The 18,110-nt window shown below is 50.3% G+C and overlaps 2 protein-coding genes across 2 annotated transcripts in view; both read right to left on the minus strand.

Moving 5' to 3' along the window:
• Window positions 1–612, minus strand: part of LOC103078282 (chymotrypsin like elastase 2A) — an 11,031-nt gene extending 10,419 nt beyond the window's left edge. The window contains exons 1-2 of the mRNA XM_007459327.1: window positions 573–612; window positions 222–307 (exon numbers count right to left, since the gene is read on the minus strand). Of these exons, the coding sequence (XP_007459389.1) occupies window positions 222–307; window positions 573–612 (126 nt within the window). The remainder of the gene's footprint in view (window positions 1–221; window positions 308–572) is intronic.
• Window positions 613–11,020: 10,408 nt separating this feature from the next.
• CTRC (chymotrypsin C) lies at window positions 11,021–17,153 on the minus strand. Its single transcript, XM_007459294.1, has 8 exons — window positions 17,097–17,153; window positions 15,779–15,870; window positions 15,585–15,682; window positions 14,584–14,709; window positions 13,578–13,714; window positions 12,667–12,812; window positions 11,638–11,790; window positions 11,021–11,097 (listed from the first exon to the last, which is right to left on the minus strand). Exons 1-8 carry the CDS (start codon window positions 17,134–17,136, stop codon window positions 11,083–11,085), a joined length of 807 nt encoding a protein of 268 aa, XP_007459356.1. The 5' UTR covers window positions 17,137–17,153; the 3' UTR covers window positions 11,021–11,082.
• Window positions 17,154–18,110: the final 957 nt, after the last annotated feature.

The raw sequence follows: 18,110 nt of genomic DNA on the forward strand, positions 1-18,110 counted from the left end.
CCCGTGTCCCCTGCATCGGCAGGCGGACTCTCAACCACTGCGCCACCAGGGAAGCCCCCAGAAACGTATTTTTTATTGGCGAATTTTCCCATCCTGCCCTCTGAGTCCTGAACAATCCTCATCTTTGCCAGTGCAGTAGACCCCGTGGTGGAGGGCAAAGGGGTGATGTGAGGTAGGTAAGGGCAGGGGGGCAGAAGTGGAGGGGTGGGGGGACTCCCCTGCCAGGGACAGCCGTTGGCTCTCACATCTTCACCTCCAACCACCCTGGGCAGGTTGGGCAGGTAAGTGGGGAGCCCACAGCTGAGAGCTGTAAAAAGAGAAAGGGTTGTGAGCCTAGGAAGCAATGACCCAAACGATGTAACCTACACTTGCTGAATTCCCAAATCCCAAATAGAGAACCCCTGTTCTGGAAGGATCTCCACAGGTTGTAGAGTCCTGCCCTTCGCTCCACTTATTTGGAAATTCACTCCAGCTTTCTTATAACCACAGGACTGAGTCCAGTGGGTTCAGGGAGGTCCCATCCCCAGCCCCACCAGGAGACTGAAAAAGTGCCTCTGGGTGACAGGACTTACCTCCAGCCACCAATGTAGACAGCAGTAGGGCCCTGATCATGGTGTGTCTGCAGGAGTCCGATATGTGTGGCCCTGGCTAAGGCCCTGGTTTTATGAGTGAACTTATCGGCCAGAGATACACTAGGAATATGCAAGATGGGGATTTTTTCCAAGCCCAGTGGAAAAATGGCCTGTGTCCAAATATTTTTTTCCATTTCCCCCACCTGTCACCCTGGCACTACTTTGAAAAAATGCCAAAGGCGGATATTGAAATATGGGTTCTATCTGCTTTTAAGAGATTATGTCATGTGTTAGGGGAAGAAGAAAAATATTGTTGTTGGTCCTTGGAGTTGTGTTTTCATAGAAAAGATTAGGTTGGTGTGCTGAGCAAACAGCATTCTAGGCCAGTGGTTCTCAATGGAGCTGGTATTGCCTACCAAGGGGACATTTGGCAATGTCCAGAGACATTTTTGGCTGGGGATGGGGTATTACTGGTATGTAGTGGGGAGAGTCTAGAGATGCTGTTACACATCCTATAAGACCCCCGGCAGCCCGTCACAACAAGGAATTATCCCACCCTGAACGTCAATGGTGCCGAGGTTGAGGACGCCTGCTCTAGGCCATGCTATGGCTTGCTGTGTGAGCCTGGACAAGCCATGGAAGTCTCTAGGCCTGGGGCCTGCCCTTCTGTGAACCAGGCAGAGAAACGTGTGCCTAGTCTGTTTTGCAGCAATGTGGTGAGGATTTGAAAAACGTGAACGGGCTTACCTAGGAGAAGCACAAAACAGACCCACACAGGTAGGGTTTGGCAGCCCCAGCAACAGGGAGGAGGCAGTGCTGGCCGAGGAGGGCTGTATCTACCGTCTCCTCCTAAGACGACAACAGTGTGTAATTCTCCAGTAACTTCATCTGCCAAGTGGGGTCAGAGCAGGATCTACTTAGAAAGGGAGGCTGACACTCACCAAACATATACATCAGATGCACTCACATGTCTTACCTAATCTAAGCCTTACAACACCTTGCACAAGGGTCCCATATTTCAAGGGAGGAAGCTGAGGTTCAGAGAGGTAAAGTGACTTGCCCAAGATCACACAGCTTCTAAGCGGCAGAATGGGGATTCTAACATAGGTTGGTCTGACTTCCAAGCGCCTTTACTTGATGCCGCTGAAGGTGGCCTTCCGAATGTCCTCCTAGCACTGCAATAAGCCCCTTGTTTTTGGCGGGGGGCAGGGGAAGGGTGGAGAAAATGAGCGAGGGTTCCTGATGGATGTTCTCGCTCTGCCTTAAACCTTCACTCTTATTGCTTGTGGTCTGAGCACGGTGCCAGGCAGGCCAGGCTCTGGCGAGACAGTCCTGCTCTGTGACCACAGATTCTATCTTTTGCCCAGCTAGAAAAACAGAGCAGAAAGTGGACTCCATCTGTTAAGATCTGAGTTCAAGCCCTCACTGAGTCAGATCTGAGCATTCTAGCTTGGAGGGACAAGTCACTTCTCTCCTGGGCCCAAGTTTCTTAAGTAACAATCCAGGCCTGATTGCAGGATCATTGTATGGGTGAGAAAATTTTGTAATCCCCCAAGGATGATGAGGAAGGTGAAGGAGGCTGCGGTACAGAATCCCGTTGCACTAGACGTCAGAATATCTGGGTTCTAGTCCCAACTGAATTCCCTAACTCCTTTAACAGTTTGGGCTCTTGTTTATAATCTGTAGCAGTCACTACAACAACAAACTATTTCTGAAGTTTCCTATTTTATCTTGAATTAATGTGACTATGCCATTCTGTTCCACGTATCTGCGTTTGTTTTACTATAAAAATAAGATTTTCCCTGTATGAGGTCACTGGACAAATACCAGTTTTGTGCATGCCATGGGCTTGCCGTGTGATCACACAGGTCCTCTGGCCTGGGGCTGCCCATGAATGAAACAGTGAGAGGAACGGATGCCTGGCCTATTTCACCACATTGCTGGGAGCGTTTGAAAGTGACAGAAAACTTCATCCAACAGGCTTAAGCCAAAGAGTCATTCATTGGGACACAAGATGGAAAAGTCCAGGAGCAAGGCTCACTTCAGGCACAGCTGGATCCAGGGCTCTGGCGATGCCCCTAGGACTCGGCTTCTCTCCATCTTCTGGCTCTGCTTCCCACTGTGAGAATCCACTCTCAGGCTCCATTAAGTGGCCCCATAGAAGCTCCAGGTTGTCCTATGGGGACAAGAGGGCTACAGAATCTCGGACCCAGGGTTTCTCAACCATGGCACTATTGACCTTTTGGGTGATGGTTCTTTGCTATGAGGGCCCTCCTGTGCACTGTAGGGTATTTAGCAGCAATCCCGGTCCCCGCCCACTAGATGCCAGTAGTCCCTTCCCTCCTCCCTTAAGTTGTGAAATATCTCTACACATCGCCGAATGTACCCTGGAGAGCAAAACCATCCCCTCTTCCTCTTTCCCCCGTTTTGCTGTTCCAGCCTCTCATCCCTCATCCTGAAACACATCAGGGGATGAGTGAGAGCTTCCCGGTAGTTCCCGCAGAAGCCCTGCAACTCTCTCTGATTGGATCCGCCTCAGGTCACATGCCCATCCCTGAACCAATTGTTGTGGTGGAGGAGGGGCTGCTGGGGTGGATTGGCCAGGCCTGGAGCACAAGTCCCACCTCTAGGTCTGGGCTCCAGGCTCCTGATGGAGGTGCGGGGGAGGGACAGCACCAAATAACAATGGAGGCTCCTGGAGGGGGAATGGAGGCTGGGAGAGAGAGTGGGTTTTACAGTCCACTTCCCCCTCTGGGGCTCACTCCCCCATTGATCTGTTGTGGGACAACAAGGCAATCTGTAAAGTTCTAACCTCGGCTGGGTCTTTGAGGTCTCAGCGGGGCCAGGGAGATGCAGATGTGAATTTCTCACGGGGCTTATGACTTATTCATAAGAGTTCCTCTGAGACGCCATATGCTCAGTGGTTAGAGGCTTGGGTTTGCACCCCTGTGCCTCCCGGTAGTGTCTCTGGTCTGGATCTTCGCTACTCACAGAGTGGTCTGGATCAGCCTAGTTTAGGATCTGGTTAGAAATGGAGACTCGGGGGGACTTCCCTGGAGGTCCAGTGGCTAAGACTTCGCCTTCCAATGCAGGGGCTGTGGGTTTGATCCCTGGTTGGGGAGCTAAGATCCCACATGACTTGCGACCAAAAAACATAAAACAGAAGCAGTATTGTAACAAATTCAATAAAGACTTTAAAAATGGTCCACATCAAAAAAAAATCTTAAAAAAAAAAAAAAAGAAATGCAGACTCAGGACTTCCCTGGTGGTCCAGTTGTTAAGACTCTGTGCTCCCAGTGGGCCTGGGTTCCATCCCTGGTCAGGGGACTAGATCCCACATGCCACAACTAAGAACCCGCATGCCGCAACGAAGATCCCGTATGCTGCAACTAAGACCCAGGGCAGTCAAATATATATATATGTGTGTGTATATATAAATATAAAAGAAATGCAGACTCTCCCACCCAGGCCTACTGATTCAGCATCTGCAGTTTAACAAGATACCGAGGTGATTCTTCTGCACGTTAAAATTTGAGATGACCTGGGCTAGGACAAGTTTCATCTCTTTAACTCAATTTCTTCACCTACCAAATGCAACAGTAACAATCCCATCTATCTCTTAGGATTGTTGTTAGAGTTAAGCAATGGTTTATTCACTTAAAACACTGAGAATCATAAATGTGCAATAAAATGTTCACTCTTCAAGCCTTAGACCTGTAGGCCTCAGCTATCAGAATAGCACAGAATTTTTCAAACTTTTCCATCAAAGAATCCTAGGAGATCGGGGTTGGCAAACTGTTTCTGTAAAGGACCAGATAATAAATATTTTAGGATTGTGGGCCATATGGTCTCTGTTGCAACTACTCAACCTTGCTGTTACAGTGCAAAAGTAGCCCGATAGGCATAGCTGTTTTCCAGTAAAGCTTTATTTACAAAATAGATTTGGTTTGCAGGCTCCAGTTTTCAGTAGATTAATGATGTGGGGTCTAGCATGTAGCAGTTACCACAAGAGCAAAATGTCTCCGGAGTCTCATTCTTCAACTTGAAAGCTTGATCTGAATTTTGCAGCTTATTTCATAGCACAGCTGGGTTTATTTTAATGTGCAGTTTTTTCTTCCCACACAATCTTCATAGGAAATCAGTGCTTTGGGAAGATGCTCTGTGTTTATTCTCTGTCATTACCTGCTCCCCAGCCCATCACCTTGTGAAGCTTTGCAGATAGATGCTCCCACACCTGATGAGAGTGAGCTTCAGAGGACTGACCCCCACGGCCTGCTGGGAATGAAGCTCCCTCTCCTTAGGAATAAAAGGGAGAGGGAGGATTTCCTAATAGGGGTCCAGGTGTGAGGTCAGTAGTAGTAATGATGCCTCTAATCACAAGCCTCTGTTATTTTGTTGGCTCCCAAAGGGAAGGAGGGAGGGAATGGAGGGGAGGTGCCTATTTTACAGATGAGAAAACTGAGGCTCTGAGAGGTTAAGTGACTCAGCTGCTGTCAGTGCCTATCAGTGGCAGAGTTCAGAGCTCCAGCATAGTGACCGCCTTCCCTTCTGCCCTGCCATTAATAGCATAAAATTAATAGTTTATGCTATTAATTTGTGTCCAAGATAACGGGGGGTGTGGGAGACTGCCAGGATGGCTCTGATCCTTCACCCCTCCCTGTATTCACGCCTTTTGTTATGTAACTTTGTGGTGGCCTCCTGGGAGGAGGATGAGAGCCCTGTGGAGCTGAGCTGTCCCAGCCAGACCCAGGCTTGACCCCTAGACATATGAGTGATTCCGGCCAAAATCAGCAGGGTCACCTAACTGATCCCAACTGACCCCAGGTGTGTGAGCAATAAATACTTTTCATTGGATTCCACTGAGCATTTGTGGCTGGATTTTGCTCAACATTATTAATTATGCTGGAAGTAGCTGATACAGTGGGTAAAAGCCTTTGTGAACGTCTTTGAGCAACAATTCTCCTCTTAGGTTTCTGTCTACGTGGGCTCATTGCCAGCTTCGCTCAAGCTTGTCAGCTCACGTACAGCCTCCACCCTTTCCTGGCAGGGCCACTAGAGGAATCAGTGTGTGAGGGGGGCCTTGAGATTTCGGGATTAATGGCAGAATAACATGGTTGTTAGTCACACAGGCTCTGGAGTCAGACTACCTGGGTTTAAGTCCTGGTGCCCCATTACTAGCTGTGCAATCATGGGTGAGGGTTTCTTTTTGTTTTGTTTTGTTTTTGAGCAGAGAAGGGTTTATTGCAGGGCCAAGCAAGGAGAATGGGCAGCTCATGCTCAAAAAGCCTGAACTCTCCAAAGGTTTTTGGGAAGAGTTTTTATAGGCAAAATTTGCGGGGAGGGCTCCAAGGTGTGTAACCTTACTCTGATTGGTTGGTGGTCAGGTGACAGGGTGGTGTTCCAGGAATCTCCATCATGAGCCTTCTGGCTCTGACCACGTGCTTGGGCTCAGCCTGAAGTTAACATCCTCCACCTGGGTGGGGGCCTTAGTTCCTGTAAAAGAACTCAGAGATAGGTATCAAATTGCTATTGGGTGAGTTTTTTATTTTTGCGGTACGTGGGCCTCTCACTGTTGTGGCTTCTCCCGTTGCGGAGCACAGGCTCAGTGGCCATGGTTCACGGGACCAGCCGCTCCGCGGCACATGGGATCTTCCCAGACCGGGGCACGAACCCGTGTCCCCTGCATCGGCAGGCGGACTCTCAACCACTGCGCCACCAGGAAAGCCCCTTGGGTGAGTTTTTAAACCCCTCTGAGTCTCAGGTTCCTCATCTGCAAGGGGGGATGATAATCAGGGTTGCCAGGATTATTAAATGAGATTGAGTATATAAAGCCCTTGGATGGTACCTGGCACACAGATTACCAAGTGCTCAGTACACACTAGCCATGGTGCCTGCATTAGACACACAATGGCACTCTAGTGGGTCACTGGCATGAGGGCTCTCATGCCCCCAGGCCAGGGGAACTCCTGCCAAGGCAGAAGGTGGAGGTGGAGGGTCACTGCCTAAGTGCCCACTCTCCCTGGCTCCCAACCGCTGGTTTGTGACCTCTTGGACAAAGTCTTCAGATCCTTGCTCTCATCCCAGCCATATCCCAGGGAGTCCTTCCTGACCCTTCCTTTGCCACCCTCTTACACTCCCTACCTAGTACTTTAGATTTTGCTGGAAGGGAGGAGTGATGGTGTATTTATCTCCTATTGCTGCTTTAACAAATTACCACAAATAAGGTGCTGAAAACATAAAAGTGTACTTTTTTACAGCTCTGGAGGTCACAAGTCCACAATCGGTGTCACTGGGCTAAAGCAGGGCTGGTTTCTTCTGGAGACTCTAGGGGAGAATCCCTTCCCTTGCCTTTTCCAGCATCTAGAGGCTGCCTGCATTCCTTGGCTTGTGGCCCCTCCCTCCATCTACAAAGTCAGCAGCATCGCATCTTCAGATCTCCCTCTGACTCTGACCCCCTGCTTCTGTCCTCATATCTCCTTGTGACTAATCCCTCTTAAAAGGACTCTTGTTTCTTTTTATGGCTGAGTAATATTCCATTGTATATATGTGCCACATCTTCTTTATCCATTCATCCGATGATGGACACTTAGGTTGCTTCCATCTCCTGGCTATTGTAAATAGAGCTGCAATGAACATTTTGGTACATGACTCTTTTTGAATTATGGTTTTCTCAGGGTATATGCCCAGTAGTGGGGTTGCTGGGTCATATGGTAGCTCTATTTGTAGTTTCTTAAGGAACCTCCATACTGTTCTCCATAGTGGCTGTACCAATTCACATTCCCACCAGCAGTGCAAGAGGGTTCCCTTTTCTCCACACCCTCTCCAGCATTTATTGTTTCTAGATTTTTTGATGATGGCCATTCTGACTGGTGTGAGATGATATCTCATTGTAGTTTTGATTTGCATTTCTTTAATGATTAATGATGTTGAGCATTCTTTCATGTGTTTGTTGGCAGTCTGTATATCTTCTTTGGAGAAATGTCTATTTAGGTCTTTTGCCCATTTTTGGATTGGCTTGTTTGTTTTTTTGTTATTGAGCTGCATGAGCTGCTTGTAAATTTTGGAGATTAATCCTTTGTCAGTTGCTTCATTTGCCAATATTTTCTCCCATTCTGAGGGTTGTCTTTTGGTCTTGTTTATGGTTTCCTTTGCTGTGCAAAAGCTTTGAAGTTTCATTAGGTCCCATTTGTTTATTTTTGTTTTTATTTCCATTTCTCTAGGAGGTGGGTCAAAAAGGATCTTGCTGTGATTTATGTCATAGAGTGTTCTGCCTATGTTTTCCTCTAAGAGTTTGATAGTTTCTGGCCTTACATTTAGGTCTTTAATCCATTTTGAGCTTATTTTTGTATATGGTTTTAGGGAGTGATCTAATTACTCAGCCATAAAAAGAAACGAAATTGAGCTATTTGTAATGAGGTGGATAGACCTAGAGTCTGTCATACAGAGTGAAGTAAGTCAGAAAGAGAGAGACAAATACCGTATGCTAACACATATATATGGAACTTAAGAAAAAAAAATATCTTGAAGAACCTTGGGGTAAGACAGGAATAAAGACACAGACCTACTAGAGAATGGACTTGAGGACATGGGGAGTGGGAAGGGTAAGATGGGACGAAGTGAGAGAGTGGCATGGACATATATACACTACCAAACGTAAAATAGATAGCTAGTGGGAAGCAGCCGCATAGCACAGTGAGATCAGCTCGGTGCTTTGTGACCGCCTGGAGGGGTGGTAGGGCGGGAGATGCAAGAGGGAAGAGATATGGGAACATATGTATATGTATAACTGATTCACTTTGTTATAAAGCAGAAACCAACACACCACTGTAAGGAAATTATACTCCAATAAAGATGTAAAAAAAAAAAAAGAAAGGACTCTTGTGATTCCACTCAGCCCGCCTGGATAATCCAGGCTAATCACCCCATCCCAGGGTCCTTAAATTAAACACACCTGCAAAATCCCTTTTGCCACATAAGGTAATGCATTCATATGTTCTGGGATCTATGGCATGGACATCTTTGGAGGGCTATTATTTTGTCTACCACAGATAGGCATTGACCCTTGTATATAACAGTGGATCTTGTCCCTGAATCTGAGAATTTTACACTATTGTTGAACAGACAGAACTGTGGCTTATGTTTTTACCATTTATTAGCTAATAAAAAGTAGCTTTGATAATCCAGTCACATTCCCAAAAGTTATATAGATTTGGCACTGGTGGGGGGATGCTGCTGTCCAACACTACACATATGCCTCTTAAATAATTACTGAATTATTACTGAATTACTGAACCTATCTCTCATTTCCATCTGCAGCTTGATGGTTGGGGCCCCATTAATTCTGGCCTAGAACATTGCAGCAGCCTCCTAACTGGCCTCCCTGCCTCCATTCTTGCCTGCTCCAAATCACCCTCCATATAGCTGTCAGATGAATGCTTTAGTGTGTACATCTGACCACAGAGATCGCTTCTCTATCTAAAACCACTCTATGGCTCCCTAATGCCCTCAGAATAAAGTCCCAACAACCCTCTACCATGGCTACAAGTCCTTCCAGCAAGGGCCTTTCTCACTCTCTAGCCACATCTCTTGCCCCTCCCTGTTAGGGTGACTGACCATCCCAGTTTGCCTGGGACAGCACTGAAAGTAGCACTTCCTAGAAAACTGCTCAGTGTCAGGACCACTGGTCACCCAATCCCTGCCCTGTGTTTTATGCTCTAGCAACACCTTCTGCTTGGAGATTCTTCCAAGCAGTTACCATGACTTTGCTTATGGCCTTCCTTCAGTCAGGAAAGTGACCCCTTATGTTATCCCCGAGGGTATCAGTTAGGACTGTGCTGAGCTGCAAGTAACTGAAAACTGGACTACAGTGGTTAAAACAAATGCAGGTTTATTTATTTTTTACATAACTAAACATTCAGAGAACGGTTGCTGGCATCAGATCTGCAGCTCGATGATGGCTGAGCTCACGTCTCTGTAATTCTTTTCGCCACAAGACGGCTGCCTTAGTTCCAGGCATCATATCCATAGTCATATTCATCACAGGGCAGTAGAGCATGGTGGTCAAGAGCATGGGCTCTGGGGCCACATTAACAAAGTCTGGATCCCAGCTCCATCACCTCCCAGGTAAATCACCTTGGGAAGTCACTAACCATCTCTAGCCTCAGTTTTCTCATCTGTGAAATGGGGATGATGTTAATAACCTATGTCTTAGGATTGTTTTGGAGATTAAGTGAGGTAATACATGTGAAACCTGTAGAACGGTGCCTTGCACAGAGTAAGTGTTCAGTAAGTGTTAGCTATTACTTTGATATTATAACTGCAAGGGACCTGGGGACAGCAAGGATTTAGCATTTTTAGCCTCCAGTATAGAGACAACTACAAAAGGAGGAGGCTGGGAATGAAGTTTGGGTCAAGCAACCAGCAGCATCTTCTGTATTTTGCTACCTTCTATTCAAATGTAAAGAATACATTACACTGGGCATCACCACCTCTAGGAAGCCGTCCTGGACTCTTCCTGCCAACTCCCACTGGTTTAAGTGTCCCTTTGCTATGCTCCTGGACTGTATTCCTACCTTCACACTTACACCAGGGAACTCAGTGATCTGTTTATGAGTCTGTCTCCTGCAGAGCAGGGATCTTGTCTGGACCATCCCTGGATTCCTATGGCTAAGCGGGTGCTGGGCTCCTTGTAGGCCCCATTGCTGGTTGAGAAAATAAAGTACTTTTTGAGAATGAGCTGGACATCGTGGGAGGCCATGGTCCCCATCTCCAGGAACCAAAGTCTGATGGGGAAACTGGACAACTCATGGACCAACCAGAGGCAGCCATAGTTGATGGCTTTCCTAGGAGGACTTCAGAGGCCGGGTTGGGGGTACCTCCCTCCATAGAGCAGCGCATCCTCAGGAGCGCCCTGGACCAGAGACCCTATGGTCAGGGGTTGGGGGTCCCGCTTGGATGTACCTCACTGGACACTGGGTCCCTCTCTTTTCTGGACCCCCTTGCCCTCCAGTTGGCCTCAGGACCAGAGGGCCCTGCCATGAGCCTCTTGCCTGTGCATCACTGGCCGTCTGCTCCTGTGATCTGGCCCAGCTCTTTCCTTTTCTGGGCCTGAGCTTCCCTGCTTGTCTAGTGCAGTGCAAGCTTTCCCACCTCTGACCTGCTGTGACTATGTGTGGAAGCCATTGCAGTCTGATCAGGGCCCGGTGGTTCACGGCTTATGAGATATGCGGGGATGGGGCAGGTGTCTGGTGTGTCCTTAACTCGTATTTCCTCAGGCACCAGGTGGCTTCCTGGGGGTGCCCCCTCCACCAGCATCCCCAGCAGCTCCCTCCAAGGCCTAACCAGCCTGGCTGAGGGAGGTCTCTCTTTGCACCCCTGGTATGGAAACGGGCAGCCCCTAGAGAGCCCGGGAACCCACAGGGGACGTGCAAATCAAGAACGCGGGTCGCTTGACGGGGAAGGAGGTTTATTGTGGTTGCCAGGATTTGCGGCCTTGGCTCCCAGGGATGAATCACAGCTGTAATTTCTGGAGAAGCAGAGAACAGAGTGAGGGACTCTGGGGGGTGTGAGGCTCTGCCGGGAGGGTAGGAACATGGCCGGCAGCCCCAGGCCTTGACGAGCCAGGCTTGCCTCTGTCTGAAGGGTCTGGCCCTCTCGGGCACTTGCGACCACTGTGCAGGTGAGCTCAGGATACCTCCTGCTCCCAGGGTGGAAGCCCCCAGCCCAGGGTGACTCTCTGTCCCCCCACCCTCAAAATATAGATGACCATCCATGCTGCCCCCTCTCCTGTGCTGGGGCCACGCTTCACATTTGGGGGCACTGGTGGGGAGCCTGGGCTTGCGACAGAAATATTTGCTGAAGCCAATGGATGGAAGGGTGGGGAAGTGAATGGCCGTTTCCTTCACTGCCCCTGACTCAAGGCTGCATGCAATAAGCACTCGATCAGAACTTCTTGAAGGAGTGAGTAAATGGAGTGAGTGAAAGAGTGAGTAGGGGAGTAACCGAAGGAAGGGCGAGGGAGGGTGAGGGGCGGGTGGAGAGGAGGGGGCTGGGGAGGCGCACCCACCTCGTTGATCCAGTTGTTGTAGGCGGACACGCGGGTGAAGACCGTGGGCTTCTTGGGGGTGTTGCAGCCCAGCCCGGAGCCGAAGCTGACAATGCCCCGCACCTCCCAAGAGCCGTTCTTGGCCTGGCAGTTTAGTGGGCCGCCCGAGTCCCCCTGTACCAGACGGGGCCGGTGTCAGAGGGAGGCTCGGGAAGCAGGTGAGGGTCAGGGCGGGGCATATGGGTTGGCCTCTCAGCCTTGGTAGCCCCTGTTTTGGCCTCAGCGTGTCCATAGTGAGGGAGACAGAGAAAATGTGGTTTGTGGGTAACTTCGCCTTATTCTGGGGGTCCCTGGGATGTCAGACTAGGTCTTGGTTTGCTGTGTGATCTTGAGATGTTAAGAACCCTCTCTGTGCCTTGGTTTCCCTAGCTGTTCAGGTCACCATGCCTAAGACTGAACTGCCCAGAGGGATGAGGATGCTGGGAGCCGTGTAGGAGACCCGGGAAAGGGAAGAAAATGGAAGTGGGGAGAGGCTCGTGTGTTTGAAAACGGGACAGTCCCTGATTGTCCTAGATGTTTCTTCGTTCTGTGTCAGACTCCCTGAGTCTTCTGTCTCCCAGGACCGAGGGAGCTGAAGGTATGAAGGAACGTGTGCCCGGACTTCACCAAAGTCTCTTCTACCTGTGTTACACTCACTTAGTCCTCATAGCAGCCCTGTGCTTACTACCACTCCCATTTTATGCATAGGAAAACTGAGGTTCAGATAAATCAAACAGCCTGCCCAAGGTTACACAGCTATGAAGTGGGGGGGGTCTGGGACTCGGACTCAGACTCACATTCAACTTTCATGCTCTGGCCACAGTGCTGGTGGGGGAAGGGAAGGGGGACAGTGACAAGTTTCTCCTAAGCCTCTTAGGCCCAGCCGGGGCTCAGTCTCCCCCCAGGGAGAGGGTGTGGCGTCTCCCCACTTCTCACTCCTTTGCCCTCCTCACTGCCCCCTTCCATCTGGCCACCTGCGGTAGGGATGTGGGGCAGCGCCTCGACACTCACATTGCAGGCTGAGATGACGCCATCACCCCCAGCGCAGACCATGGTGTTCTTCACCTTGTTGCCCCACCAGTCTTTCTGGGAGCATGTGGCGTGATCCACCACGGGCTGCAGGCCCTGCTGCAGATCGTCAGCGATGGGGCCGTTGGCTGGAGAGAGAATGGGTGGTGACCGGGCAGTCAGCCCAGGCAGCCTCAGCCCCAGCCCAGGCCCAGGCCTTCAGGGAACAGAGGGCTGGATGGGGCTGGGACAGGACCGGGTGAGTTCTGAATAGACTTTGAGGGACCCACACACAGGCCCTTAATTGAGAGGCGAGACTCTGAGCCAATGGTCCTGAACTGTTTGGGTTAGGGACCCCTCTAAGGGCAGGGAAGGCAGAACCAACCCATAGAAAACCCTTAAGAAATAACCACTGAGTTATCTTTAACTTGGGTTCTGGGGTTTTAATTGCCAATGGTTTCCCTGTAGTTCTCTGCCTTTGGTGTCACACATTGAAAGGTCTTTCTCACCCCCAAACTTTCCAAATTTTAGAGGATCTGCATTTTCATCTAAGTATTCTGTAGTTTCATTTATTTGCATTTAACCTTTTAATTCAGTTGGAATTTACTTGGGCATGTGGTATAACATAAGATCATGAGATCTAATCCCCCACCCCAAAATGGTTAGTTTCATTTATTTAATAGTCACTTACATGGCACTTAGTATGTGCCTAGCCCTGTTCTAAGCCCTTGACAAATTCTAGTCCATTTGATCCTTATAACACCCTTTATATGCACTTATTAGAGTGTCTGCCACATGGTATATGCTTAATAAACATTAACCATTATTACAAAATTTACAAAGATGTGGAGATGTTAAGGCAAAAAGGAAAGCGGTGGGCAAATGTGGGTGGGGTGGCCAGGGGCTCTACTCACTCCAGAGACGGCCCCAGCCAGTGACGTAGCAGGGGTAGCCCTGAGGCAGCAAGGAACCCTCCTCTGGCAGGCAGGCTAGCTGGATGGTGTCACTCAGTTCCACGGTCTCCGCCAGTTTGATAAGGGCAATGTCATTGCTGGAATCCAAAGTGAAGGTGGTGAATGGCAGGAGGGCCTGGTCCCCCAAGCCAATGCTAAGAGGCCCAGGCTGTGAGTTGGGAGTCGGGCCAAGGGTGAGCAGGGGTCCTCCATAAACTTCCTGGACCTCCAGCTTCTTACTGGCAGACAGAGATGCCGGAGGACCAATGATCTGCCTTCTAACCCCATCACCCGCTCCTGTAGGTGTAGATTCTCCCCCCGCCCCCGCGCCACCTTGTGTCTTCACATCTTGAAAGGCTTAACAGAGGGGAGACAAGAGCAGAAGCATTCTGAACCACTGCAAGGTTATGTATCAACTGAAATTCAGCCAAGCAAATTATAACGATAAAAACACTTGCGGATGCAATTTTTAATGTTTTCGTGTTGCCAGAATGAAAATGGACAACCCTAGAGAGAGCCTGGTTTGATTTCTAGTTCTGCCATGTACTGGGCTGTGTGACCTGGGACACATTCCTTAACCTCTCTGATCCTCGGTTCCTTGTCTAGGGCTGTTGTGAGGATTAAATAAGAGATGGCATGTAAGCTGCTTATTACAATGCCGGCATGCAGTAGGCATCAGTAAAGGTGAGTGCTGGCTCATCCTCTGGCTGAGAGACTTCAGGTAATATACTGCGGGAGCCTCAGGGTCCTTATTCCCTGTGTACTTTCCAGAGACCCTTGGCCAGTGATGGGTATTGAGGGGGCGTCCATCTCCACTTAGCATTTTGCCATTTTGCGTGAAGTCATCATCTGTTGGCTGTTCAGGCTAAGGATGGGGTCCAGGGACAGGCTCCGGCTGCATCTGAGGGATGCCTCCTCCTTCTGAGCTGCTCCCAGGGGGCTGTGAGACGGCCAGCTGGGCACTCACCGAATTAGGAAGGAGTTCCACTTCTCGTGGACAAAGATGGTGTCCACACCCACGAACAGGGAGCCTTCCTCATTCTCCACCTCCAGGTTGTTCTTCCCCAGGGCCACGCGGTAAGTCAGGGTATTGCTGGACAGAGCAAGGGGACCGGGTCAGGGTGGCCTCCTGTCCCCATTGGCCGGTGGGGTAGAGGGGGCAGTTGGGTCTTTAGTGACCCAGCTTTGGGGCCACCGTGGGACTTGTTTGGGGGAAGGGAGTGTTCATCCCATTGACCCTTCCCAGGGCACGGGGTAAGGACCCTGGTCTTGGAGTCAAGTCCACTTCGACTGCTCGGTGGGTAGGCTCGGCTTCAGTTCTCTCACCTGTACGGCGGAGATAATCTTGGAACTCACCTGCCAGGGCTGCTGTGAAGATGAGCTAGTCCACACTGCTGCTGACCTGCATTCTCTCTCCTGCATTCCTCTCTAACCGCCTCTTCCCTCTGCCACACCGGCTTCCACTTTATTTCTCAAACCTACCAAGTGGGCTCCCTCCTCTGGGCCTTTGCATTAGCTGTTCCCTCCACCTGGAACACCTTACCCCCAGACCAATGACGTCTTCCCTTATTTCCTTCAGGTCTTTGCTCAAACAACCCCTTTCAAGAGAGATCTTCCCCCGGCCACGTCATTTAAAATAGAACTCCTCATACTTTTTATTCTCTTTCTGCTTTATTTTTCTTCATTGCCACTTGCTTTGTTATATATTTACTTGTTGAATGGTCTGTCACTCTGTCTTCCACTAGAATATAAGTTCCCTGAGAGCACAGACTGTGTCCTCACTGCTGTGTTCCCTGGCGTATAGTAGGCGCACAGTAAATAACTTGTGGAATGAATAAATTAACAGCTGAGTTACTGGATGGGAGTAGCTTATTCAGCCCAGTGTCTGGAGTGTGTGCTCAAGAAAAGCAGCTTATCAGGCTCCTGTTCCCGGGCGAGGGTGGGGTGTCTGGGCAGCATCCCGTTCACCTGATGCAGTGGGCAGCTGTGAGGACGTGATTGGGGGTGATCAAGGTGCCACCACAGGTGTGCCTCCACATGCCATTCTTGAGGTACTGGAGGGAGATCTGGGGGAGGATGGGGAAGGACCACGTGTCAGCCCCCAGGGACCTGCTCCCCACCCCCCTCCACCTTCCCTTCCCCACCTGCTGCAGCGCGCTTACCTGCCAGGGCCAGCTGTGGGGAACGGCGTTCTCTCCACCCACCACCCGGGCTGATAGGTTGGGCTGGAAGATGGGGACCCCGCAGCTGGAGGCTGGGGATACAGGAGAGGAAGAGCACAGGTGAGCCGGGCTGGCATCGCTTTGGGGAAGGGGCAGGTGGAAAGAGCGCACATTTGGGGGCTGGGCAGACATGGGTTTGACTTTTCCTGCATGACTTTGGGGAAGCCATCGAGTTTGCTGGGCCTCAACTTGCCTTTCTGTGAAATGGGGAGGCTAGCGCTAACCTGGTAAGTTCGTCCTGAGACGAAATTAGATGATGCAGGTAAAGAATTGAGCAAAAGACTTGGTAGAGAGTGAATGTTGAATCATTGCAGGAAACCCAAAGTGGCTGGCTCGTGTGTGAGTGCCCAGGTGCACCTGTGTGCTTCATCCTCACCCTGCTGTCCTTTCTCAGGCCACAGCACAGTGCGGGTGTGTGAGCACTGAACCTACAGAATTCCAGACTGTCATAGCTGGGGAGTTGTGTGGCACAGTCAAGAGCAAGTGCTGTGCAGTGAGAAAGACCCAGACTCAAATTCTGGCTCTACCACTGACCAGCCGTGTGATCTTAGATAGCAAGATATTGAGCATCACCGAGCCTCGGGATCCTCATCTGTAAAATGGGGATATTAACAGACCCTGCCTCTCAAGGTTGTTGTAGGATCAAATTGGCTCCTGAACGTCAAGGGCTTAGCACAGTGCTCGACACATAGCAAACATGGGGTACACAGGAGCAGCTATTATTATTATTACTGTTGTTATTAGCTAGAGGGCTCTTAATCAAGTGCTCTCACTTGCCAGAAGACCCAGTGAGCTTTAGAGAGGGGAAGTGGCTTGTCCAGGTCCCTCCAAGAGAGAGTGACATTCGAGCCAAGTTCCTGGATTCCCAATCTGGGAGGTCACCAGCATGGGGGGCGGAGCAAAGAATCCCCAAATGAGAAATGCCAATGCTGGGAAAGGTAGGCCCTGATGGCCCCCGGGGTAACCCGGGATGAGGCACCTTCTGCGTCCCTGGTGCTTTCCATACCTCATGGCTCATCCTCACCCTAGGGTGAGGAACATGAATCCTATTTTACAGATAAGGAAGCAGAGTTGCCAAGCAGGCAAGTGGCTCATCTGACACACAGCTGGACAGTAGTAGCTGAACCCACGTGGGACCCCAAAGCTCCTTTTGTGAAGCCCTGGAGAGCAGAGGGTCCCTGGCCCCATCCTTGTCCCCGGGAGGCCAGCCCAAGCTCACAGCCCGCTGGCTGCAGCTGGTCCCCAAGCCACAGCTTACCGTAGGCCAGGAGCACTGTGAAGACGGTGACGCCCAGCATGTCGTGAGTGCTCGGGATCGAGTGGCCGTCGCGGTGACCAGGCCCGCACTTATAGGCGGGAGGAGGGTGGGCCCACCTCGTCAAGGCTGAGCCACCCCTTGGGAGGAACCTGTTCTGTCAAGGCCCTTTCCCTGACCTTGGCTGGTTACTGTTTAATTTGCGCAGGAGATGGAGCTGGCTTGGAGGCCTGAGTTTCCCAAATATCCTGAGACAGAGCAAATCTGACGTTTACAGGTTCTGGGGGGCCCTGCCGCGCTGCTTGGCCTGACTCATTGTTTTTTAGTTGTCATTTACTGTGCCGGGTGCCGTGCTCAATACCTCTTGCAGTCGCTTAATTCTCCCAACAACATGCGGTAGACACTCTTGTCCGCTCATTAAACTTCACGAAGATGAGACTCAGAGGGTTGGGGGCAATCCGAGGTCACACAGCCGGGCAACAACAGACCCAAGATTTGAAGTCAGCACTTCTAACTTCAGTCTGGGGCCGCAAACTCCTGTGATGCACCGCTTCCTTCTCTGTCTTTATAGCTCTTTGTTTGCTTCCTGTCCTTTTCTTTCTCCCTTATTCAACTAATACTGTCTGGTCTTGGGGTACCCCCTGCTCTCCAGCACCTCCTCCCCAGGCTTTGGATGGAGGCTGAGGCGTGGGCTAAGTTCCTACTTGGAGCCAGCTCAGTTGTCTCCCAGCAAGGTCTTCAGTCTCCCCGTCTCTAAAATGGGCAGGTAGGACCAGATGGACTCTCAGGCTCCTTTCAGTCCTAAAATTCCATGACTTGGATGTCAAGGTCGAGTGCAGATCTGGATTTGTGATGTGTGCCCAGAAGTTCCAGCTAGAGCCCCAGCAGTTTGCGCTTAGCCTGGCTCTCAGAGCAACTGGTTTAACCCACTTGTCCTGAGGCCCGACTTCTCCCCTTTGTCCTCTTTTGACTCATTCTCGTGCTCCTAGGAAGTTCTTTTCCGAGCTGGGCCCACTG

This window comes from Lipotes vexillifer, unplaced genomic scaffold (assembly GCF_000442215.2).
Source record: "Lipotes vexillifer unplaced genomic scaffold, Lipotes_vexillifer_v1.1 scaffold496, whole genome shotgun sequence".
Lineage (NCBI taxonomy): Eukaryota > Metazoa > Chordata > Mammalia > Artiodactyla > Lipotidae > Lipotes > Lipotes vexillifer.

Coding starts and splice junctions, on each gene's coding strand:
- CTRC (XM_007459294.1), bottom strand. CDS start 17,136: ATGCTGGGCGTCACCGTCTTCACAGTGCTCCTGGCCTACG. Junction 15,871..17,096: donor CACAGTGCTCCTGGCCTACG/GTAAGCTGTGGC, acceptor CTGTATCCCCAG/CCTCCAGCTGCGGGGTCCCC. Junction 13,715..14,583: donor TGGAACTCCTTCCTAATTCG/GTGAGTGCCCAG, acceptor TTTGGATTCCAG/CAATGACATTGCCCTTATCA.